The sequence below is a fragment of the Muntiacus reevesi genome, chromosome 11 (assembly GCF_963930625.1).
Source record: "Muntiacus reevesi chromosome 11, mMunRee1.1, whole genome shotgun sequence".
Lineage (NCBI taxonomy): Eukaryota > Metazoa > Chordata > Mammalia > Artiodactyla > Cervidae > Muntiacus > Muntiacus reevesi.
The window spans coordinates 49,493,048-49,518,353 of record NC_089259.1 but is presented as its reverse complement, the minus strand read 5'-3'; the positions used below and the strand labels follow the sequence as shown (position 1 = coordinate 49,518,353).

General features: G+C 37.8%; 1 protein-coding gene and 1 non-coding gene across 2 annotated transcripts in view; one reads left to right on the top strand and one right to left on the bottom strand.

Annotated features, from left to right (window-relative positions):
• SCEL (sciellin) overlaps nt 1-25,306 on the bottom strand; it is a 204,495-nt gene that overhangs the window by 42,081 nt on the left and 137,108 nt on the right. Inside the window, exons 11-23 of the mRNA XM_065902111.1 lie at nt 24,874-24,954; nt 22,381-22,446; nt 20,143-20,202; nt 16,247-16,291; nt 14,818-14,877; nt 14,458-14,517; nt 12,399-12,458; nt 11,700-11,759; nt 11,264-11,323; nt 9,008-9,067; nt 3,272-3,331; nt 2,536-2,595; nt 833-892 (exon numbers count right to left, since the gene is read on the bottom strand). Of these exons, the coding sequence (XP_065758183.1) occupies nt 833-892; nt 2,536-2,595; nt 3,272-3,331; nt 9,008-9,067; nt 11,264-11,323; nt 11,700-11,759; nt 12,399-12,458; nt 14,458-14,517; nt 14,818-14,877; nt 16,247-16,291; nt 20,143-20,202; nt 22,381-22,446; nt 24,874-24,954 (792 nt within the window). The remainder of the gene's footprint in view (nt 1-832; nt 893-2,535; nt 2,596-3,271; nt 3,332-9,007; nt 9,068-11,263; nt 11,324-11,699; nt 11,760-12,398; nt 12,459-14,457; nt 14,518-14,817; nt 14,878-16,246; nt 16,292-20,142; nt 20,203-22,380; nt 22,447-24,873; nt 24,955-25,306) is intronic.
• Nucleotides 11,950-12,022, top strand: TRNAR-CCU (transfer RNA arginine (anticodon CCU)). The gene has a single exon. It is a non-coding gene; the product is annotated as a tRNA-Arg (tRNA).

The window sequence follows — 25,306 nt, the reverse complement described above, 5'->3', positions numbered from 1 at the left end:
GTAAAGTTTTATTTGAACATAGCCATTTCCATTCCTTTACAATGTGTTATTAATGATTGCTAGTTTAAATAAAGACTGTTTTGGGCCCCTATACCTGAAATTTTATTCCCTAGCCCTTTAAGCAAAAGTTACTAACTCCTGACCTACTCTAGTAAACTTTATATGATAGCTATCTACTGTTAAAATAGAATACCTAGAAGCAAAGTAAGATAGAAAACTCTGTGAGAGAGAAGATACATGCGTTGATACCTTTTATTTTTAATTCACATTCAAACTAGCATAACAATATGAGTTTATAAGTTCATGGTTTTGTTATATCCCTTTGTTTACTCAACACAGTGTACCTTAAAAATTCTTTTTTGTATTCTTTATTATTTCAATGAACTAACTATAATTTTTTTAAATGACCCCCCAACTTTAGGAATTATTGGAGTATAAATGGAAGAGGAGAGGGAAAAAATGATGACAGATGGAGGATGATGAAGGAGATTTTCTTTACATGAAGACCTTCTCTTAGGCTGCTTATCGCTAGGAAATTGTTTGGGGAAGATGCTTCATCCCAGGAGGAATCTCAATTTATTTTGAGGAAATCCCAAGCATGGAAAACAAATTCCACATGGATAAGAGATTATTCTCATATTTTAAGGAATTCCTCCACAAATATTCACAGCCAGGGATCCCTGAATAAAGGAATTGAACATTAGGTTTCTGACACAGAGCTGTTGTTTTGGGTCCTATTATTGGTGGTTTCTTTGATAGAACAATCAATTTATCATATTTTCTAAGTTGAACAGAATAAAATGGAGAAATAGAAGAGTTCCATAAACCTCACCCTTGGTTAGTTTTGTTTGTTTCCAGAGTCACTTTGATGACGTTGTCAAGACTTTGGTCCCTTTATAAGACATGGAAGAAAGGATGAGATCATATGACAGGTTACATCAAATTGTTGACAATATTTACAAAAATGGAAAAGCATTTTTTATTACAAAGATATTTTACTAGAAAATGTTTATTAAAATAGAGATCATCTCAAGGGGTTGGAGGTTTTCAATGTTGACTCTGAAAATATATATTTGGACCTAACTATAACCACATGGAAATAGTGAACAATAATTAGTGGTTTCAGAAAATTCATGATGTGCCAGGCACTGTGCTAAGTGATTTACGTGATTTATATGATTTAATACTTACATCAACCCTATGAAATAGCATAAAAATCTTAATAAACTGAAACCTCAATGAAATAGAGTTGGGAGACCAGAAGGGGGCTCTCTCCTGCCCTGTGACAATAGCAGAAGCCAGCAGGAAGAGGAAAGACTTTTCTTCTTTCCCGGCAAGGACTCAGCCAGTGAAAAGCTGTGAACTCTTTGCTAACTGTAGCCCTCCCAGTATCCTTTCCCCTCTCCCCTCTATAAAAGTGATCTCCCTTCTTCTTCAGGGACTTGCACGTGGCTCCCCATGGTTGCAGACCCCAAACTACAATTCTCTGATGATCTGAGCAAAGCCATCTTGGCTGGAGAAATATCTGACAGTCTATTTGTTTCAGGTCAACAATAGGAAGTATCATCATCTCCATTTCAGAAAAGGAAAAGCTGAGACCCACAAAGATGAAGTTTTCCCCACATGGCTTCTAGTGGCAAGGCTGGAATGGAAAGCTATGTAATTAACTCCAGAGTGTGCACACTTATCATAACACCAACCATCTTATTGGAAATTATTAATTGAATTGACATTGGAAGTGACAAGGGAGCACCTGGCCCAATTTCCTCACTGTGAGGATGAGAAAACCGAAAGTCCAAACAGGAGTGTGATCAGGCCTGTTTCTCACTGTCAGGGAGGGCAGAGTCATGCCCAGACCCACATCTCTGGGCTCTGGTCGGATGCTCTTTCCTCTCTCTTGTGCCACTCCTCTGCTTAAGAAAAATAAACAAATCAACCAATGAAAGTGTCCTGACCACTACTGTTTGGAATAGGGAACTCTTGCTCTATGTTATGTGATAGCCTGGATGGGAGTTTGAGGGAGAATGGACACATGTATATGAATGACTGAGTCCCTTTGCCATCCACCTGAAACTATCCCAACATTGCTAATCAGCTATACCCCAATGCAAAACAAAAAGTTTTTAAAAAAGAAATAGTTAAGTTAACTGATTGCACATAAAAGCCGATACCCAGTAAACCATCATTCCCCTCAGCCCTCGACAGCCAAACATTTTGTTTTCTTGGTTGCCAATGGATTTTCCATTCTGGACATTTCATATAAATGATATTTAATTGTGAAAAAAAAAAAAGCGTCTTGTCCGTCCTGGGAAAACACTGCACCTAATGAATCAAAATACCTACATTATATTAGAAATTGGCTAATCAAAATCTTTAACAGCTTATATATGAGGTGGTGCAGGTTACATGGTTTTTCTTGAACAACCATTGATACATTGATACTATAGCAGTGTCAGTCTGCTGAAATGATGATTTAAGTATGTTTTTAAGCATTGGTTAACATGAAACAAAAAAGAGGAATGTATTAAATCTTACCCTTGTGCACTTTTCCCAGTTCTTGGGTTCACTTTGATGAAGTTATCCAGGTCTTTGGAACTTTAAACAAAAAGAAACATAATAAGTAAAAATGAAATTATGTCAACTAATTAAGTCAAACTAATTACTTTAAAGGATATATGTGCTCACGATGAATTTTACAATTAAGTTTTGAGAGAAATCAATACCAGTCTATGTGTTTCACTTAAAAGAGTAAAACTTTTGACTTTCATTGGTACAGTGTCCTATATACCCTCAAAATAAAACCATGAAATTAGGGCAAGAGTGAGTTTAAAAGATCATCTCTGCAACTATTTGCCAAAAAATCTCACCCTGTCAGCCCCATTTAGTATTCTACCTGATGCAATAGCTATAATTAAACTGTGTTCTGTTAATAATTTCCATTTAAAGGGATTTAAATGGAAATTTAAACACTTTTGGATTTAAACACTTTTTCCTTTAAAGGAATTCTATATCCATTATTTCACAGGGTCTTTATAATAATCAAATGACAAAAGTGGAACAGACATTATGATCTTCATTTTATAACTAAAGAAGTCTCAGCTTTGTATTCAAGGGACTTGCTCAAACGTACCCAGCTGATACGTCGTGGAATTCAGATATTTTGACTTCAAACCACTTTTCAACACAGCTTATCTAATGAGAGCCACAAACTGATTCAGAATTTGATGCACAAATTGATGGGAAGGAAGAAAGATTAAGGTATAATCCTCACCTTGGGTTACTTCTGTTAACTTCAGGGGTCACTTGGATGAGATTATCAAGACTCTGGCCCCTTTAAAACATAGAAAAAATAGTAAAGTTAATAACAGATTACAACCAAGTTGATAAAACTATTCATTAAAACTCAGAAACAGTGTAAACATTAAGATCATGCCAAAGAGCTGAAGATTGTTAAAGGCACACAGAAGTACGTAGGGATTTATACATCTCTGAAACCCATTGAGACTCAGAGAGACCATATTTTAATCTTGGAGCCATCAGGCACTAGCAAACACTGAGATAGGACTCTGCTTCGATTCTTTGAATGCTATGCCCTTAGCCTTTTCCAGGGGCTCTAAACATATTCTGTAATAGTCTGTGTATACGTTCCTGGAACATTCCGCAAGGCACAACTCTACCCATCAGCTTCCAACATGCTGTGGAAATTTTGAACTTTGGAGAACCCTCATTTTGTAAAATTGTCAGCCGTTAGCAGATTTGCTATTTAAACACTGGATTTAGATAAGTGTACCCTGAACATTCATTTGAAGGACTGATGCTGAAGCCAAAGCTCCAATACTTTGGCCACCTGATGTGAAGAGCCAACTCATTGGAAAAGACCCTGATGCTGGGAAAGATTGAAGGCAGAAGAAGAATGAGATGACAGAGGATGAGATGGTTGGATGGAATCACCGACTCAATAGACATGAGTCTGAGCAGGCTCCTGGAGACGGTGAAGGACAGGGAAGCCAGGCATGCCGCAGTCCATGGAGTTGCAGAGTCAGACATGCATGACTCAGCGACTGAACAACAATAGCAAGAAGCAATTTGTTAAAGTCCATAATATACAATCTGTTATCTCCTGCTGGTACCTACTGGGTATTAAAGCTACAAATTTTGACTGGTTGTGTTGGCAATAAACAATAAGAAGATTAAAATCTATCAACTTTTGAAATGTAAGTTACAATGTAAAACTGTAATGTAAAACACCATGTAGTCACTGAGAATGACTCAATATTTTACAGTTACCCTTTAGGATATGTGCTTCTGATCTTAATGGAATTTTTCTTTTTCCTATTGCTTCTACATGTGTTTTCCACATTCCCAGTGGCAGGCAATGTGCCTCTGATCTACAGTGGATACCATATGGCTAAAGAACGTCCATAGAAGGCACATTTACACCCTGTATCCCCATACCCCATGGCCCTGCTAAGATCAGGTCATAAAGTCTCCAAGGTGGTATCAATGCAACATCAAAGATACTGATATCTGGAAGCAGCTAGCTAGATGCTGACTCAAGTTCTTACTTATTTCCAGATGTCTGAGAATGTGCACATCCTTGCTAAAAGCAGCAATAAAAAGTTTGAACCTTTTTCATGCAAATAATGAAACTGTTAACCCCCCCAAAAAACAACTATTCTACCCCAGAATACCCTATGTTGATTGTTTTAACCCTTTGTGGTCTAAACAAAATATGTGGAATTTGAATACCAGTGACTGAGAAAAAAAGTATTCCCAGGATTCTGTTTCTAGTATTTTGAGTACTAGAAACAGTAGTACTCATTTGAGTACTCAAGAAGAAATCCCACAGTTTAAACATTGCAACTCCTCCCTTGTAATATCTGTGTTGTTTCTGTTGGAGACCTTGATCTCTTTATTTTGAAAAAAGCATACAGAGGGTTGTGTAAATTTTAAGGTTCATAAACTCAATAAAGAAGAATGTGCTAGTTAAAGTATAATGGAAGATAATATTTTGAGCTCCACGGAGGGAAGCAGTGCCTCATAGTGTATATCTCTTCAATATTTATGCAGTCTTTCAATCCACAAACAGTTACGGAAAGCCTACCATGGCCCCAAGTGCTGGGATAGCTGTGAACGATACAGACAGGCTTAAACCTAAAGAAACATCCATTCCAGGACTTCCCTGGTGGTCTGGTGATTAAGAATCTGCCTGCCAATGCAGGGGACACTATTTCCATCCCTGGTCTGGGACGATCCTACAATGCTGCAGGCAATTAAAGTGAAAGTGAAAGTGAAGTCGCTCAATCATGTCCGACTCTTTGCGACCCCATAGACTGTAGCCTACCAGGGTCCTCAGACCATGGAATTTTCCAGGCAAGAGTACTGGAGTGGATTACCATTTCCTTCTCCAGGGGATCTTCCCAACCCAGGGATTGAACCCGGATCTGCCGCACTGCAGGCAGACACTTTACCGTCTGAGCCAGCAGGGAAGCCCGCAGGCAACTAAGGGCACCGCAATTACTAGAGTTTGGCACTCTAGAGCCCACAAGCCACAAGTACTAAAGGCCACAAGCCTTACAGCCCATGCTCCACAACAAGAGAAGCCACCTCAAGGAGAAACCCATGCACTGCGCCGGGAGCGTAGGCCCCACTCCCTGCAGCTAGAGAAAGCTCACGTGCAGCAACAAAGACCCAGTGCAGTCAAAAATAATAAATTAAAACAAGTAAACTTTAAAGAGAAGCTTCCATCCTAACTTGGCGAGAGGCAGGCCACATGCAATCAAACATGTAAGTGAATGTTACAATTCTAGATAATAACATATGGTCCTAAAAATCAGTGCCAGGTGCCTGTGATGCTAGGTTTGGAGAAGGGCGTGGTGATGTAATTATATTCACTGGTTAGAAACAATCTCTTTGAGAAGGTAACAGAAGTGTTAACGCAGGAGTGAGGCTGGATAGAAAAGAGGTAAGTTTGGCTGGACTTTACTGAACATGTGAAAGGCCATTGCTCAAGTTTAGAACTTAATTCTACCTGAATTAAGAGAACTTTGGAAGTTTTTTAATAAGGAAGGGAGACAATCTTATTTTATTTTTAAGAGATCCACAGAGTTTAATGGTGCTTAGTGAAAGTAAAAAAAGAAGACTACTGCCCTTAAAGCTCCCAGGAAGCACACATATACAAATACACGAATAGACACAAAGATTGCAACACTCTTACACACATACACACAAGTACACACACATACACAATCGTGCACATAGGTACTTATATACATACAAAAGCACATGGATATACTCACATATATTCAGGCACACACAAGCATTTGTACAGATGTATACAATCACACATACGTCTGCACATATATGCATACACTCATATGCATTCACACATGTGGACACACACATATGCACACACAAGTATACATATGTGAATGCATACATTTGTGTGTATGTGTGTGCAAGTGTACACATAGGCAAACACATACACACACACACCCTCAACCTATGAAAAACATTAGGTAATGATTTGAAATACTCTTTAATAAAAATTAGAAAGGTAAAACATAAATTTTTCTTGTAGAGTCAAAGTAAATTAAGTATTTAAAAGTGTCCAAATCTTGTTGTTGTTTAGTCGCCAAGTCATGTCCAACTCTTTGCAATCCCATGGACTGTAGTCTACCAGGCTCCTCCGTCCCTGGGATGCTCCAGGCAAGAAAACTGGAGGGGGTTGCCATTTCCTTCTCTGGTGGATATTTCCAACCGAGATCAAACCTACATCTCCTGCACTGGCAGGCAGATTTTTACCGCTGAGCCACCAGGGAAGCCCCATCTAAATCATTAAGAAAACATAATTCATGTGAATCTTTATTATTGCTATTAATTATTTATCTCCAATGTGCCAAATTATGATCTCTAAATTGACGCATGGGGCAAGTGACACAGCCAGAATTTGAACCCTGATCCTTTAGACTCCCTGCTCCCTTTCACTGCCTCAAGCTCCCTCCCTGAAACACCTAGGTAACCAGGGAAATCAGTGCTTTCTTCTCAGTTTATTAGCTGCAAAACTGCACATGTCTGTAACTCGACGAGTCACTGAGTCTGCAACCACACCAGCATTGCTGAGAATAGGACGGCCTGACGATGCACACCAGCTTCCAGCCAGCCGGGCCCTGGCTCTGACGGGGCCTGCAGGCGTTAGTGAAATATTTTAGGTTCAACTCATAGCATCATGTACTGAGTGAACGGAATGGAAAGAGGTTCAAAAGAAACCACATGGAATTACTTGGTACGCTTCTCAGCAACATGACAACAAGCTCAGTTTCAGATATGTTCCATCTGTTTTTTAAAAAATAAAAAAAAAAGCAAGAGGACATACGCTTTCCAGATTTCCTTGGCAATTCATGGGTAGGGCTATTCTTTTACAAAGTACACTTTGTTAACCTCTTTGTCTTTAAACATACATTGCACAACATACACACTGCACACAAATATAGTATACATGCACACACGATCTGTACATAAACACATTCACACACACTACTTACACACCCACAAGATACACTTATTTATATACACTACACATAATACATACATGTACACTTATACACACATACTACTTACATACACACATATACATTTTTATATATATATAAATATACACACTGTGATGGGCTTTCCTGGTGTTTCAGATGGTAAATAATCTGCCTGCAATGCAGGAGACCTGGGTTTGATCCCTAGGTTGGGAAGATTCCCCAGGAGAAGGGAATGGTATACACTCCAGTATTCTTGCCTGGAGAAGTCCAAGGGCCGAGTAATCTGGTGGGCTACAGTCCATGGGATTGCAGAGAGTTACACGGCTGAGCAGCTAACACTTTCACTTTCATATCCACACTGTGATGGTTCATTTCACATGTCAGCTTGACCAGGCCACAGGGTGCCCAGATGTTTGGTCAAATATTATTCCAGGTGTGCTGTGAGGGGGTTTGGGGATGGGCTTAACATCTGAATCTGTAGACTGAGTAAAGCAGATGGCCATCCCCAACATGGGTGGGCCATGGCTGTTCAGTTGAAGGACTGAATAGAACAGAAGGGCTTAGGTAAGAGGAGGCTTTGCCTGCCTGAATGCTTGACCTAAAACATTGCTCTTCTCTTGCCCTTGAATTGAAGCTTAAACATGGGCTCTCCTGGTCTAAGGCCTTCAAACTGGAACTGGAACTATACAACTGGTTGGGTCTCCAGCTTGCCAACAATAGATCTTGGGAACTCTCAGCATCCATAAGGGTATGTGCTAATTCCTTATAATAAATCTCTCTTTCTACCTGTGTATTCTACTGTTTTGTTTCTCTGGAGAATCCTGATTAATACACACTCATACACATATCCACACACTTATATATACACACATACATTTATACATAACACACTTTTTATATCTTTAATAAATAAAATTCACTTAAAGTATATTTTTTTAAACTTTTGATTTATTTTATATTGGAATATAGCCAATTAACAATGTTTTGATAGTTTCAGGTAGACAGCAGAAGGATTCACCATACATATACATGTATCCCTTCTTCCTCAACCTTCTCTCCCATCCAGGCTGCCACATAACATGGAGCAGAGTTCCCTGTGGTATACAGTAGGCCCTTGCTGGTTATCCATTCTAAATATAAAGTGTGCATACATGACATTACTATTTACACTGTACATACACATACATGCTCACACACACACACACACATACACACAAAGAAATAAATACTAGATTAGGGTAGTCAAATTCCCATTAAGTTTCTCAAAATATACCTTATAGCAGACGCCACCTGAGAATAAAATGCAAGAGGTCACTTCTGTGTATCAGTCACATAGAATTGCCTAATATGATGTATTTGGGAAAAAATTGTTCAGTTTGGTTTGAATTCAAATTTGCTCTCCTGAATGCAAGTACTCAGAATTCCAGTGAGTTTATAAATGTCAAAGGAGAAATGAAAAGATTTAACTTACTTACCTCTTAATATTTTTATTTGTTTCAGGATTTACTTTAATAAGCCCATTGAGGTCTTGCTTCCTTTGAGTAAGGAAATGAGTTTTAATGAATGTCATTAAAATAAAACACTAATCAAGTGAACAATGATTGGAAAAATTAAGAAGCGATAAAATATACACATTCTCTACCAATGTAATTTTCAAAGCTATAAATGCAAATTAAAACTCTTCTCTCATATCCTGAGCTAAAAACCATTTAAGTTTCTTAATTTATCAACAAGAAACTTAGCATGTTTCTGTTTTATTCTCAAAATGTGTATGTATACATTAAATTACTTGCTATTTAACAAAATCCACCTTGCCCTCAGATATATCTTATTAGAATATCCCAGATGGGTTTCACTGAAGTAATGTAAGCTATTAATAGCTAAAGTTCTATACTGGATCCAGTTATAATGTAAATTTCCATCTAAGAAATCAGATATAATTGCCTGTTCTATTTTTAGATGGCTGTAACAATATAAATAATAGTTTTTCAGTATTAAAAATAATAAGAAAAATATATGTCTTCATATAAATGCAACCACTCCCTCAAATCAAGCCCTTTAGAATATAATTAGATTGTGTGTGTGTGTTAGTTGCTCAGTCATGTCCAACTCTTTGTAACCCCATGGACTGTAGCCCAACAGGCTCTTCTGTCCATGGGGTTCTCCAGGCAAGAATACTGGAGTGGGTAGCCATTCCCTTTTCCAGGGGATCTTCCCAACCCAAGGATCGAACCCAAGTCTCCTGCATTGCAGGCAGATTCTTCACCATCTGAGCCAACAGGGAAGCCCATAATTAGATTATGGTAAGTTATAAAAGCAAGAAAAAGGCCTTAACATGGTAGGAAAATAAATGACTTACTTCTTGGGGAGATGCATGTTTCCTCCTTTAAAAGGCACTGAGAAATATCAGAAAGGGCAGAGCCCGAATCCAAAGAGGGCAGTAGGAGATGGCAGAAGTCCTGCAACTGGGCCCTGCTGCCTGTGGACTCAGCTCCGAGCAAGACCAGGATGAGAGGCTCTTACTCACAGAGTGTGTACCTGCCCAGCGCCTCCCCTGGACTGCCTTCTGAGCAACCATCCTTAGAGAAGTTGATTGTCAAGAATTTTAGTCAAGCCTTACTCTTGGTTACCTTGACCATTTTAGCTGTGGTATATATACACCATGGAATATTACTCAGTCGTTAAAAAGAATTCATTTGAATCAGTTCTAATGAGATGGATGAAACTGGAGCCCATTATACAGAGTGAAGTAAGCCAGAAAGATAAAGAACATTACAGTATACTAACACATATATATGGAATTTAGAAAGATGGTAACGATAACCCTATATGCAAAACAGAAAAAGAGACACAGAAGTACAGAACAGACTTTTGAACTCTGTGGGAGAAGGTGAGGGTGGGATGTTTCAAAAGAATAGCATGTATATTATCTATGGTGAAACAGATCACCAGCTCAGGTGAGATGCATGAGACGAGTGCTCGGGCCTGGTGCACTGGGAAGACCCAGAGGAGTCGGGCGGGGAAGTAGGTGGGAGGGGGGATCGGGATGGGGAATATGTGTAACTCTATGGCTGATTCATATCAATGTATGACAAAACCCACTGAAATGTTGTGAAGTAATTAGCCTTCCACTAATAAAAAAAAAGAAAAAAAAACTCACTTTTAAAATGTCAAGATTGTACTTTCTTTAGACACAAAGAAATTCAATTCAGTAACTCACCTCTAAAGCCAAACCAAAATCTGGGAGAAAAGGCAACTTCCTATCAAACATTTGGGACAATTCTTCAAAAATAAGCAATTTCATGGAGAGCAAGGAGGAAAGGTCATGTGACCCATCATTCTTATCTAATTCCAAGCTAGTAAAACATATTTCTGAAATTAAAGTGCCAAATCATTTTAACTCTGTGCTTCCCTGTGGCTCAGATGGTAAAGAATCTGCCTGCAATGCAGAAGACCCAGGTTCGCTGTCTGAGTTGGGAAGATCCCCTGGAGAAGAACTTGGCAACCCACTCCAGTATTCTTCCCTGGAGAATCCCATGGACAGAGGAGCCTGGCAGGCTACAGTCCATGGGGTCGCAAAGAGTCAGACACGACTGAGTGAAAGGTCATGTAGCCCCTCATTATTATCCAATTCTATGTTAGTAAAACATGTTTCTGAAGTTAAAATGCTAACTCATTTTATCTTATTGTCATTTACAGAAATCAGATTTAAAGACACTAGTATGTCTTACCCAGTGATGTTTGCACTTTCTTTGGGATTCACTTTGATAATGCTATCAAGGTCTTTACTTCTTAAAAAAAAAAGAAAATTATATCAGTTTTAAAGTATTCCCATAGTATTTTTTAATATACACATTCCACATTATTGATGATTAATTCAAGCTTTTGGAGAAAATTATTATACTAGTATTAAATTCATTTTTGTTATAAAACTTTTCTATCAATAAAAAGTTAAGTTAATCTCTAGGATTCTATTGGGCCATGTAAATTTAAATTAAGATAGAACACACTATAGACTCTCCAAGGTAAAGCTCGGGGCAATAGGGTTCAGGCGCAGAGGAGAGGAGCCAGACTCAAAGATATGTCCCCCTTCAGTGGACTGAGAAAATCACACAGCTAACCCAGGGGAAAATAACCAAGATTCGGAAACATAAAATTGGATCTCACCCTCTGCTTGTCTGATCTGTCGTGGCGTTTGCTTTAATAACCTCTTTGAGATCTTGGCTTCTTTGGGAAAAGCATGAAAACCTTGTATCAGTTAGGTTGCATTCAGTTTTCTCTGAAAACCGTATAAACAAGAACATCCCTGAAAGGGTGTCCGATGTTTCCAGGGCCAACTGACTGGAGAAATTGTGATGTAATTTTTCCTTGGCTTATCTTTATTAATTTCCACAGTTTAGAAAGCTTCCCCAGGACTTCCCTGGTGGTCCAGTGGTTAAGGTTCTGCATTCCTAATGCAGGGGACCCAGGTTCAATCCCTGGTCAGGGAACTAGACCTCTCATGCCACAGCTAAGACCCAAGACAACCAGATAAATTAAAAAAAAAAAAAATGACTTTACCAACACACCTCTCACATTGCTTTTTTGTCCTTTATATTGCTCAATTTAAATAGAAAATCTGTCTCATTTTTAAATTATTTAAGATAATATAGAATAACAAACAGGCTTTTCCCGCACATTAGTGCCACTCAAGCATGTGGTCTTATGGAAACAGGATTCATCATATTCCTTACGTCCTCTCTCTGACAGACCCCAAAGTGCAACAGCTCATCTGTAACAGAGGAATCCATAACACTCCGTTTCTAATGAGGTGTAAAAAGCTAACATGGAAAAAGGGAGCCCCGTCACATTAGAAGCTTTACTTACCCTTTCTCGATTTTGTCAGCCCTTTGATTAACTTTAATAAGACTTCCAAGGCCTTGGTTTCTTTACAACATTGGAGGGGGTGGAGAAAGCAGAGCAGTGGAGAGAGAAAGAGAGAAATTCAACAGCAGATTTCTCACAATAGGAGTAAGATGTTATCAGTACCTAAAACATCAGAAATCTTTAGAAATATTTAATTCAAGCAGCTCTTCTCCTGCCAAATGCTGATATACTAGCTATCCTATAGTGAGGACCCAACCATGACTCAGTCATGATTGATTCAATTTAAAAATTCTTTCCACATTTCAACTTTTACTTTCTTTATCCTTTGAGGGTGGGTTGGTGGGAAGCTAACTTTAATACATGTGTTGAGATATTGTCTGCCTTAAACGTGAAAATCATTCATATCAAGTGTGGAAATCAGAGGATCAACATTTTGAATCTAAACACTTTGAAGATTTAGAAAAGTCATCTTTAATAAAAAAGCAATCTTGGAAAAGTAGAAATAACTCTATGATGACTCCAGTACTTTATATGAATTGGTCACAACCAATAAAACTTTCAGAGGCTGATAGCTTAAAACAGGGAAAATGAAAGCTAATCTCTCTAAATCCCCCAATTGTTCAATGTTATTTTCATCTGTCTCTGTCTTTCACTGTGATAAGACTGTTGACAATCTGAGGTTTTCTTTCCGTATAAAGAAGAAGGAGGGAAGAAGGAAAAGGAATTATGCCTGCCCCCTACTACATCATTGAGAGCTGTCTTTTCTGCATCAAAGCCCAGTCGCTATCAAGTTATCCCAGATCACAAATCATTCCCTTTTTCCCTCTTCCCTAGCCCATACAATGATTGATTTGTGATACTCATCTCTCTTTTCCTAATTTCCACCACTTTAATGGAACTTTCCAAATTTCATTTCTTAAAAAATCTGAAATCTCATCTTCTCCTCTGAAACTCACATAACCACTTACAGAGAATTGACTGCTTTCTCACTTCATCTGTTCTCTATTTGAAAAAAAAAAAACCAAAATCACCTATAATAATGCTTGCACATTCATGCTATACTAATAAGTTGTTAATAAGTATTTGATGTCTGAATGGAGGTGGTGATTGTCAACACTTCTTACTATATAGACTTTGTTAAGTGTTCTGCGTTAGAGAGGGTTGAGAAGGCATACTGCCAAGCTTGACCAGGAAAGCTAGAATATCTGCCTGGGCACAGATTGGCACAGATTAATGGTTTTTAAAGATAACCAGGACAATAGAAATCATCATGCTAGGAAGGCAAAACTAATGAATAACCGGATACAAGGTAAAAATAGCCAATCTGGAGAAAAAGCAGTAAAGACCTCATAAATCTTTAGCCTTATGCAATTCTTGATTGTTCTGGGATTTTCTTAAATGAAATTGTCAAAAGTTTGATTTTTTTTTTCAGCATGAAAAATAATATCCGTAGCAATTCATTTTCTTGTATATCAGTGTCAGTCTAGAACTGTAAGTTAAGTGTTCTTTAAGTGTTCAGTTACTGACCATTAATTAACCCTTTTTATGATACAAAGTCAATAAAAACATGGCTTTTGATGTTGAGATGTTTACACGTGCATCTGAGTGATAGACAAATGAAGTGAGTTGATCAACATTCCAACTGGAAGATTCTTTAGTCCCTGGTAAAGACTTCAGGGGTGTGGGGCTATACTACTGGCATCTAAATGTCTTATAGTGAATATATTTAGTCCTTAAACCAGCCTATTGTCCACTACTTCTAGTGATCTGTTTGATTTCTTTCACGTTTAGATGTAAAAGGGAACTTGGAGACCATCTATTTAGATCATACCCTTCATTTTATGGATTGAGGAAACAGAGGTCACTTGTCCAGGGTCGCCCTGACTGATCCTGGTGACAGAGGTAGCACCAAGACAGCCCCCCATCTCCTGACCCTGATCAAGGGTCTGTTCCACTAGCCTGTCTGACTCTTGTTTTGAGCAGAAGGTCTCCCCCAGGAAATGGCACACAGTTTAGGAATCAATCAAAAAAGGCTGTAAGAGTCTCAATCAGATCTTACCCTTTGCCATCTTTATCTGTCCGGGTATTCACAAAGATGAGATTTTCAAGGCTTTTGGCTCTATAAAACACAAAGAAATTAAAATAAGAGTGCATATTGAAAAAAAAATTATGTGTTATCTTGAAAGGTCAGAAACAGTAAAAAATTTTCATGAATTGCTCATTTACTCTTACTGAATAGAGCAGCAGAAATCCTTCTGGGCAATTATGTCTGAACTAAATGTACAATACTGAGTGCACCGCCCCATCTGTTAGCACATTTTTATGCCAGAGGAGAGAACTCCCTTCCAGCTAATGTCTGAAAGAATAAAACAAGCAATCTGGGAGATAATATTTTCAGGTTAGAGACAGATGCACTTACCGTTTCTCCGTTAATTCTGACTTAAGATTTGCTCTGAAGAGACCATCAAGACCTTGATTTCTTTAAAAGAATTGAGTAAAAAACCTTGTCACTATTAATGATGGATACTTAACTCATATAAGCAAAGATCAGTTTATATCTGAGACAGGAAATAGAAGTTGTTTGGGAAAGATGAACCACGCTTCCTGAAATCACTTTATTCCAAACCAATTTTTTTCCTAGACTCAAATATTAAATTGAGGTGGACCTTGGAGAAAAGAAAAGAAGATACAAACTGGGGAGCCACAAGCTGTAATAAGTCCATTGTTTGCATTCAAGGAGCGTTATTCTTTTTTAGTATGAGCCAATATTTCCAAAGCTGGCCATGACATGTGGACACCTGGAGTTTCAGGATTTCCTGAAAGTGTCCTGCAACTCTGGGCTCAAATTCTCACATTGCAACTAGAGCTGAGAAACATCCAGGCATCTGGGACAGGCACTCCCTCCATGTTTCAGAACCAACTCCCTTCATGCATCTCTACCCGCCTGGCCTCATCAGACTGTGGAGTCTGATTCCTGATCTTTTTTTTTTTTTTTTTAATATTATTTTATTAGTTGGAGGCCAATCACTTTACAACATTTCAGTGGGTTTTGTCATACATTGACATGAATCAGCCATATAGTTACACGTATTCCCCATCCCGATCCCCCCTCCCACCTCCCTCCCCACCCGACTCCTCAGGGTCCTCCCAGTGCACCAGGCCCGAGCACCTGACTCATGATCTAATACCTCCTCTCTCTGTAAATTAAAAAAAAAAAAAAAAAAAAAAAACCTGAAAAGCAGCAAATTGCACTGAGTTGTTGGTAGTCATTTATTAATAGATCATTTTTGTCAATGCAGGGTATGAAAAATCACATCTCTTTATCATCAGATCTATGAACTCATTTTACATTTGCTTTGTTTCTCATTCACTCTGGTACCTACTTATTTCATGCATTAGTGGGCCAAGTAACAGAGAGAGAACTAAAATTGCACTTCAAGCTTCAATTAATAAGATCTTTAAATTATGCAATTACCAATGATTCAAAATAAACAGGTAATATTAACTAAGAAAATGAGTGGGTTTTGTAGTGATTAAACTAAAAGCATTCAGTGACCAAACAAAACTAATTACATACTAAATAATAGAAGTTTAGGAAGATAAATGTGTTTATTTTTATAACTGCTTTACTAAACAATGGTGTATGAAAATCAATAAGACTTTAATATTAGTACCTTTAAATTGCAATAACCATTTGTAACAATGATGAAATGATGATTTCTGCAAGGTTTTTGTTCAAGATTTGTAGGACACTTTTGACTAGCCCAGTATATGGGTCCTCAAGCTCAAAACTACTGAAAAGTACCAAAGTGAATTCAGTAATAAAGTGAAAAAAAAAAAGATCTTACCTACTCAAACTTTTATTCATTTTGATGAGATTATCCAATTCTTCACTTTGGGAAGAGAAAGAATGTCTCCCATCAGTAAAAGTCAGGGACAGATTCAGCTTAAAACAACTATTTCTGAGTTTTTTGAAGTTCAACAAACATCCCACCTTCATCATCCATGAAAAACATGTCTATCTTCCAAAGCTCTCCTCAGACAGACCTTTCTCCAAGAAATCTTTCCCAATCCTCTAAGTGAATAGAGTCCCCTACATTTTTGGAAGCCTTGTGGTGTTTGGGGTTTTTGTATCTCCTTTATGATACTTACTTTGCATTACTTTGTAATGTATTAGCTTGGCCAATAAGCTTGCTGGAGTTTAAGTAAAAATAAGACATGTTTTTCAGATTCACCAAGAATTTTATTGAATAATGCATTCACTAACCAAAATTTTTGCCCAACGCAATAATAGTCACACACTTGTCTCCTTGCTTCTACATATATGAGTGTGAGTGTACACAGACAGACACATACACACATTCACACACCACTTACAATTTAGAACAGTTTTATATTGGATCCTCTCCAGTGTTTAATACAGAGTTTTTCACACAGTAGATGCTTAATATAAGGTCAAATTGCATCAACAAATACAGATATATTGACTTATTGTAGATTATATCTTTGCATAATGTGCTTGCACAGAGAAGCTTTTAGAAAACACTCATTTATCAGTAAGTCTGGTCTCTTTCTTGAATTGTATTCCCCCTCATTCCTGGTCAGCTAGATTTGCTCTCCTGTTTTTGTATATGAGAACTGTGAAGTCTATTGGCTGCTTCTTCAGGAGCTACCTGTTTAAGCCCAACCCCTGGGTTCTGGAATATTCCTTAACTCAGCCCTCTCCCTCAAGAAGGCAGTTGGAGTGGTTTTTCCTTCCTATTTGCTCCTCAAAGAACCTCCTCCCTTCATCTCTTTTATCTACCCGCTTTTCCCCCATTTCTCTTGCCTTCCTCATCCAGTTTTCCAGTTCATAAATCTTGGTTCTCTCTTCTTCCTGCTCTAGAATCACAAATTTTCCACACTTCCTCAATGTTTCTCTTTCTTCTTGAGTCATCACTGGCGTAGACCAGGAGGCCAAGTAAGTAAGTAGGTAGTTAGACATTCAGGTTCCCAGGTCAGGGACACTTGGATTCCAATCCAGGCTTTACTGCTTATTACTTGGTGACTGGGTGAGTTGTCTAAACTCTTGCTCCCTCAATTTTTTTCAGTTTCAAAATAAGACTACTAATCATCCCCACCTCAGAAAAGAACCATTAAGTTAATGAATAGAAAGTGATTAGCATGATGCCTAGCATGTCATAAACACTCAATTAATTTTGGCAACTATAGTAAACAGTTCCCAGTCAATATTAATGTTTGCATTTTTAAAATGTTCACTACATTTATTTTTTAACCTGAATTTAGAGGCACCAAGACTTTGGCTCAGCTCTAGAGAGGTATAGCCACTGAGTCACTAACGTGCTTAGAGATGCCTGATACAGCAGATCACCAGAATAGTCACTGGGATGGTCCTCTCAGGGACCTGAAAAACTTATTCAATCAATGGCCACCACAGAGATGAATCCTTTCAAGTAATAGTGCGTATTCAATGGTAGAGTCGAAGGCTGAGAATAAATATAGACATGTGAAAGTTGCTGATCCTGACAAAAAACGGACTAATGTTCTATCCTTGCATGGGACAAACGTTACCCAGATCCTGACACAATGCTATACTGTCATCTCTTATTTGAAATTCTACCTTCCAACTCTGAGACTACAAATCTGTTCCATGTTCCCTAGGGAAGGAGCAAGCTCAGTAGATTTTCGCTCCAAACCTTTCTGACTGGTGAGTCACAATGATGAGATTATCAGGATTTGGGGTTCCACAAGAAAATTAACATAGATCATGAGAAGACACTCTGTGGAAAATGAAGTAAAATGGGGACTGTATTCTGAATGAAGAAGCTGAGCTTTTAAAATGACATCAAGTTGATGAAAACTTAGATATTAAGTTTCACCACTGCATTTGCAATAAATTAAATGCTCTTAGTCAGATAGGAGTAACAGTCCATTTCCCAAAGGAGTATTACAAAGCAACTCAGATAAAAATAAAAGCTATATCGAGTCCTTAGACATAGCCCAGAGCATCAGACATTTCCCCTGGTCCCCATCAAAGTAGCAGCTTCTCCCTGTGAAGACCGTGTCTGGCTGTGGAATTTGTGTATTGGGTGAGGAAGAGGGGACAGGAAAGCTAATCCAGCTGAAGCTCTCACTGTTTTTGCTTGACCGGCGCCAAACCGTAATTGCCCTTCGGCATCACTCACCTATCTGTTCCTTAAACGACTGTCAAAAAACTGTTCAATCCCCATAAAAATATTATCTCAAACAAAAATGAATACATAAAATGAGAAATCTAGACAACAGAAGACTTAGACAATGGAAGAAATGAAAATGAAAAATCGAGGATACTTTCCACCGTCTCTGTCCAAATTTAGACTGTGTCCATGAGTTGCAGAGAAGAGCTCACCGTCATTTCTGTGACTTCTCTTCAGGTCTTTGACTAAGCTGGCAAACCTAATAACCCTCTTACCACAGCTAACTTCCACTGAGCAAGGAAAAAAACTCTGTAGGCACAGGATTAAACCACGGAATATTTATACCCAAGGTTTCCTCACTGCTCAGCATTGTATTACCATTATCCACTATATAAACACTTCTACTTTGCACAATGCATTGTGTTAGACTTTGCAGATGACAGATGGTGAGAAAGACAAAGTATCTGCTTTAGGAGATTAAAGAGATAATAAAGAAGACAATACATTTATATAAATACCATAAAATAATACTAAATATGATTAGCTGTTATGTAACTTGAATAATAGGACTCTAATCACTTAAGCAGGCAGAATCACATCTCACTGGGTCACTCACTTGGAAAAGACCTCACAGAGGCACTGGTATCTGATCTGGATCTTGAAAAATGGGTAGGACTTGAATGTATTGATATGGTGGCCTTAAGGCTGGAAAAGCCCTCATGAATAGAATGGTATAAACAAAGGCAGAGGCTCTGGAAACTTCAGAAAGGAAGTGGTTTAATTTGGTATTGAATGTAGGATAAATGGAACTGCTGAAGTCCGAAATTGCTAAGGAATGTTAGGTCAGAGCCAGGTTAACAAAGGCATTGAACGAAGTTATATGTAATTGAATAGGCCATGGGGAGCCAAGCAGAGTGATTTTTCAAGCAGAATCATAGAAAGAAAACTCCAGCAGTGATGGGTAGTAATGGTCTAGAGGGAGAAGAGACTGGAGGAGAGTCACTCAGTCTGAATAGCTACTCTGATAACCTGTGATGGAACCAATGAGGGTTTGAACTGGGTGAGGCCATGGGGGTGTGCAGGGCACTTTAGACATTTAATCCATACATGCCTGACACTGCATAGAGGGGTCAAGATGAAAGAATCAAAAATGATTCTAGAAAGGTGAGCTTGCCTGAACGAAAGAACACAGAGAAGACAGAAAATACCACCTTTGGGGAGGAAGTTGAAAATAACCTAGGACTTTCTATATGAGGGTGCTGGGGAGATGGATAAGCACAGATCCGGGTTGGAACATAAATGCAGGACTGGGGGTTTTGAGCAAGGTCACCACCCTGCGCGTCACTCCACAGAAGAGAAAGCAGAGAAAGCAGACTGTCCGTCAGTATCAGTATTGCTCATTTCTCGGCAACACTAATCTAGAGACCGACTCTTTCTTCCTTCAAATTATATATAATAAGCAGCATCAGGATTTCATTCATATTTGGAAGATTTAAAGGTACTGGCTAAGCATTTTTGAAACAAAAAGAGAAGAAAATATGCAAGTTCAAAACCTCTTGAGCTCTCACCCCTTGTTAGTTTTCTGAAGCGAAGTGGCCACTTTGACAATGTTCTCCAGGTCCTGACTCCTTCAAACAATGAAAAATAAACTCAAGTCAATGACAGTTGAGCTATGCCTAAAGGAACTAAAGTATCTGTGTTCGGTGAAGAAAGCAAAAGTCCATATGTTATCAGAAATTACTGACTTTAACTGAGTAACAATAGCCTATCACATCAGCTCACATCATTCACACACGCGCACACATGCACGCCAGTCATTCCACCCGGGCATTGCCTCTGCCATCTAGTGCTCGCTGAAATAATTACATTTTCTCCTAAAGACGTGTATCAGCTTTGTGCAAGTTACATACTTAAAAAGGATATGGGGGGGGGGGGGAATTCAATTAACTGCACAAGTAAACACAGACTATGTTCAGAAGTTTTTCTATCAACCAGAGAACATTATAATGTCACTGAGCATACACCCTTGGGTTTCCCTGGTGGCTTAGATGGTAAAGAATCCACATGCCAATGCAGGAGACCTGGATTTGATCCCTGGGTTGGGAAGATCCCCTGGAGAAGGGAATGGCAACCCGCTCCAGTATTCTTGCCTGGAGAATCCCATGGACAGAGGAGCAGGGCAGGCTACCACTCATGGGGTGGCAAAGAGTCGGACACGACTGAGCGACTAACAGTTTCAGTTTTCAAGGAACACTGAGCAACATATTCAGAAGATCAATTAACCCCTTATTTGAAGTGAAAGTAGCTGTCTTCTTAGACTTCCAAAGGGAAAGAAATTACATTTAAAACTGTAGGGTATGTGGAATCACTTGGCATGTAATGGACTTAAATCTCTATGTCATGAAAAGGAATAATTAGGGAAAACCTTTTAGGTTTACCTGAATTAAGACCTGTGTTTCATAAGCAATACTGAGTAGAAAGTTAACAGAGTTCCATGAAGAAAGAATTTTGTAGTCAACTAAATTTAGGAAACATAACAGACTTTTAGAGATTTGGAATGTACATACACACACATTGAAGGCTCTGGAAATTCATGATAGAGAAATCTATTCTTCTGTGTTTCCTAAATATGCTGGCCTTCAAATGCCTCTTTCCCAGAACATTCATTGATATTTTGTGGCACATGGGACATACTGTAGCAAATGCTGAGATACAACTGTACCTTAAGTCAGTAGGTACAAGGTACTCCCCCAAAAGGAAAGGTATCTGTGTGACTTAAGTCTAAGAGTCAGGGGGAATAATAAAGAAAAAAAAAATGTATGCAAAGTTTTGCACTCTGAAAAGTGTTTTCAGTTAAAAAAATTGTTTAAAATAAAGATTCATTACAATGGTTAAGATTGTAAATTAAGATGGGCTTCCCAGGAGGACCTAGTGATAAAAAACTTGCCTGCCAATGCAGGTAGACATAAGAGACATGGGTTCCATCCCTGGGTTGGGAAGATCCCCTGGAGAAGGGACTGGCAACCCACTCCAGTATTCTTGCCTGGAGAAGCCCATGGTCAGAGGAACCTGGAGGGCTATAGTCCATGGGGTCGCAAAGAGTTGGACATAACTGAAGCAACTTATCCCACATGCACAAGATGGTATATTAATGCTGTGGTTTTTACCATAAAAAAAAACAACTGGTTTATCATATTGGTTGATTTATAAAATAACACTGTTCAAAAACCTATTTCAAAAATAGTATTTTTTCAAGTAAATAAATAAAGATACACCTAAAACAAATACTAAATGAGATGGGATGTTTAAGACAATAGGTGTAAACCAGGACTGTCATGGGGAAATCTTACTCAAAAGCATCAATACAATTTGTAAGCCTTTTACTGATGGTGCAGGTGAAGCTCAGTGACTATCATACAGCCAATTCCAAGCAAAGGTTTTGTAGACGTTCAATCAGATGACTGTATTTCCACCTATTCTCTTATACATCAACACCATCTATGTCATAGTCTCTGGGACAAGTGTTAGGAATAAGGAGAGATTTTCCTGTCTTAAGGGGTTTGATCTTATTCTGTTATCATATTCAGGCAATTTTGGTTGTTCTTAATATAATGCTTAGAAATAGTAATAAAAGGAATAAAATTATCTAAGTACATTTAAAAATATTTATTACCCACTGTTGAAGTCAGCTGGAAAACTGATTTTGTCTTTTTTATTAATTTCATGTATGTTTCAGTGTTCTAATAACGCATACTTTATCATTTATACAATTACATAGATATAGATATCAGGATAGATCATTGTACCTTATATTTCTTTCAGCAGATCTTTTGGCTTCTATATATACACTTGGTTTAGCTGGATATATCTGCCTATATTTTTCAAATTAAAGATAAAGTCTGTTAGGTAAGAAAACACTTCTCTGTTAAATTTAAATTTATGAGAAAACATTTACATTCAAAGAGATGAAAGTATGCTTGCTGGAATAATAGCACTATGAAAATAAACTAAATATGTTCATGTTCATTTATTTTGGTTTTCAGTCATCAATAAAGCACTTATCTTTATTAGATAAATACACTTTTCTCTATTAGATAATGCTACAATGTTTTTAAAGAGTAAAAAATCATGTTTTGTTAGGTGTCAGAGGAACATCTTTTTCTCAAAGACTCATCCCATTTGAAAACTATCAAGAAATATGTTTGCTCAGATAATATGGTAAACACTATCATTTTTCCAGCACACCCACCACATTGGGAATGACCACACTGAGTTGTTAGAATTAAATTTTACAATGTTAGGTTCTGTAACAATTTGTGGTATAAGGCTTTTCTCGGCTTTTTTTCTAAGTATCTAATTGACCTACTTACACATTCTTGCTTGTTCTCAAGAAACTAAATTCAACCATTTTTTGTACTCCTGAGGACATGTGTTAATTACATAGGAAACACTTCCCTTTCATATTCTTTCATTAAAATCATCTTTCTGTGATTAAAGTAATCAGGGTTTAAAACATGCAAGTTGTCCTCATTTTATATTTAAGATCATTTGTGGAAGAAATAAATTAGAGTAGTAAAAACAGATTAGACCAGTTCTGATGAAATTTAGCTTCTTTTGAATCTATTCAATTCACTGCTTTAGAATCCAAGGTTTTGAATTTAGGAGGTACTAACACCAACTTTTTTTAGCCCTCTAAAAATCCTATTCACATTAATATTAAATTGCTCAATACTGTCAAAGTAAAAGGAAAAATAACGTAAGACAGAAAACCTGAAAAGTGATTTTCAAGTGTATAATTATACCCATTGCGCAGATTAGAAGTCATAAATCTGGCCTATATTTTTCATTAATTCAATGAAGAAGAATTTTTTTAACATTAAAAAAATAATCATCCTCTCCTCCTAAGGACAAAATTTCAAAGATTCTGTGACATTTCAGTGAATAGAAATTCAGACTTGAGTTTTTAACACATTAGGTTGAATGCCTAAAGCTACATAGTCCTGTCACGCAATCAGCATTTTCTGGCCTAAGTTATCCTCTTAATGAAGAATAGTTTTCCAATAGTCCTACATGTTGTCAAAAAAATCACCATCAAAAAGTAAAAATACAAAAGAATCAAAGGCAGGCCATCAAGCGAATCTAATGTATTTAGTCTTCACTGAGATGCCATTTAAAAAATCTCTCAACAATAATGGAAATGTGCTGTGTGGGTCTTGGAAAATAGCTTGAGATTAGTAAACTGTTTTAACAGCAACACATGGGGAGGTGCTCAGATCTCTGAATTAGTTTCTAAGTATTTGTTTCTAAGTATTAATTAGAGAGCACTGCGTTTCAAAATGGAAAAGCAAGTCTGTCTTTTTTTTCCTTGATTTGGAGGCAAGGTAATTATAGCATTTTTCAAAATTTGTTATAGCTTTTAAATAAGTTACAAATGTCTCAATAAGACTAAAGAACTACCCAAAGGTATTTTCTAACATAAGGGAGGGTTTGAACAGTAACACAAAGTTTTAAGAACATCTTTTGTTAGAAAATGTAGCTCTAAATGGGAATCTTAACTAGTTAAGATATATATCTATATGTGTGTGTGTGTGTGCGTTTGTGTATAAATATATATATACACATATTTGTTCTTCTTGCTGTTGTTCAGTAGCTAAGTTGTATCCAACTCTTTGCAATATATATATATATACAATGTATATACATATCAATATATAAGCAATATATATACATATCAATAAATGGGCTTCATTGGTGACTTAGTGGTAAAGAATCCACCTTCAATGCAGGAGACATAGGTTTGATCCCTGGGTCAGAAAGATCCCCTGGGGAAGGAAATGGCAACCTGCACAGTTTTCTTGCCTGGGAAATCCATGGACAGAGGAGACTGGTGGGTTACTGTCCTCGGGGTCACAGAGAGTTGGACATGACTGAGTGACTAAACCACCACTGCCACACATATATACATATATATTTATATACAGGGAGAGAGGGGTTTCTTACATATTGGCTCCCAATACATAAAGTAGAGGAAACCTGAGTATGAATATCTCCTGGGCGTTACTATTGTTCAGTTTCTATCTTGAAAGTCTGTTTCCATAGGACAGGTAGCAGTCATAAGTATCCAGAGGCAAACATAAATACACATTTGTGTGGGCAAATGGAATTAGAGCAGCTTTCCAAGTGCTTCTGCAGTGAACCTGCACAAAAAACATACCCATGCTTTGCACAAGTCACAATTCATATGGTGTCATTTCCTTTAAACTAAACTTTGCAAGAAATTCTGGAATGCTAGGTCTTACCTATTATCCTGCTTCAGCTGGTTAGGAGATGAAACAGCAGAACTGGGCTTTGGAGGTATTGGAGGATGAACAGTTGGTTCCCTTTAGAACAGAAAACAGCAGTTCATTTCACCATGGAAACCAGGTAAATTTTAGCATCTATTCACCAAATGCCTTTGTTGTCTATGTGGAAATATCTCATGCATCTTATAACCCCTGTGCATGAGCTACTGGAAAGGCCAGGATGTTTGAAGTTCTAAACTTTAAAGAAGTCAAATCTGTAAACTACAGGAAAGTTCATTTAATCAGATTTTTGGAAACCCTGTCCTCCCCAACTATAGTTTGAAACATTATGTGTACTTTAAACAGCTTAGTAATTTACTAGACTATCTCACTCAAGTTGTGATATTTTGGGTCAGCAACGCATGAGCAGAGTAAATGGTTCCTGGGCTAA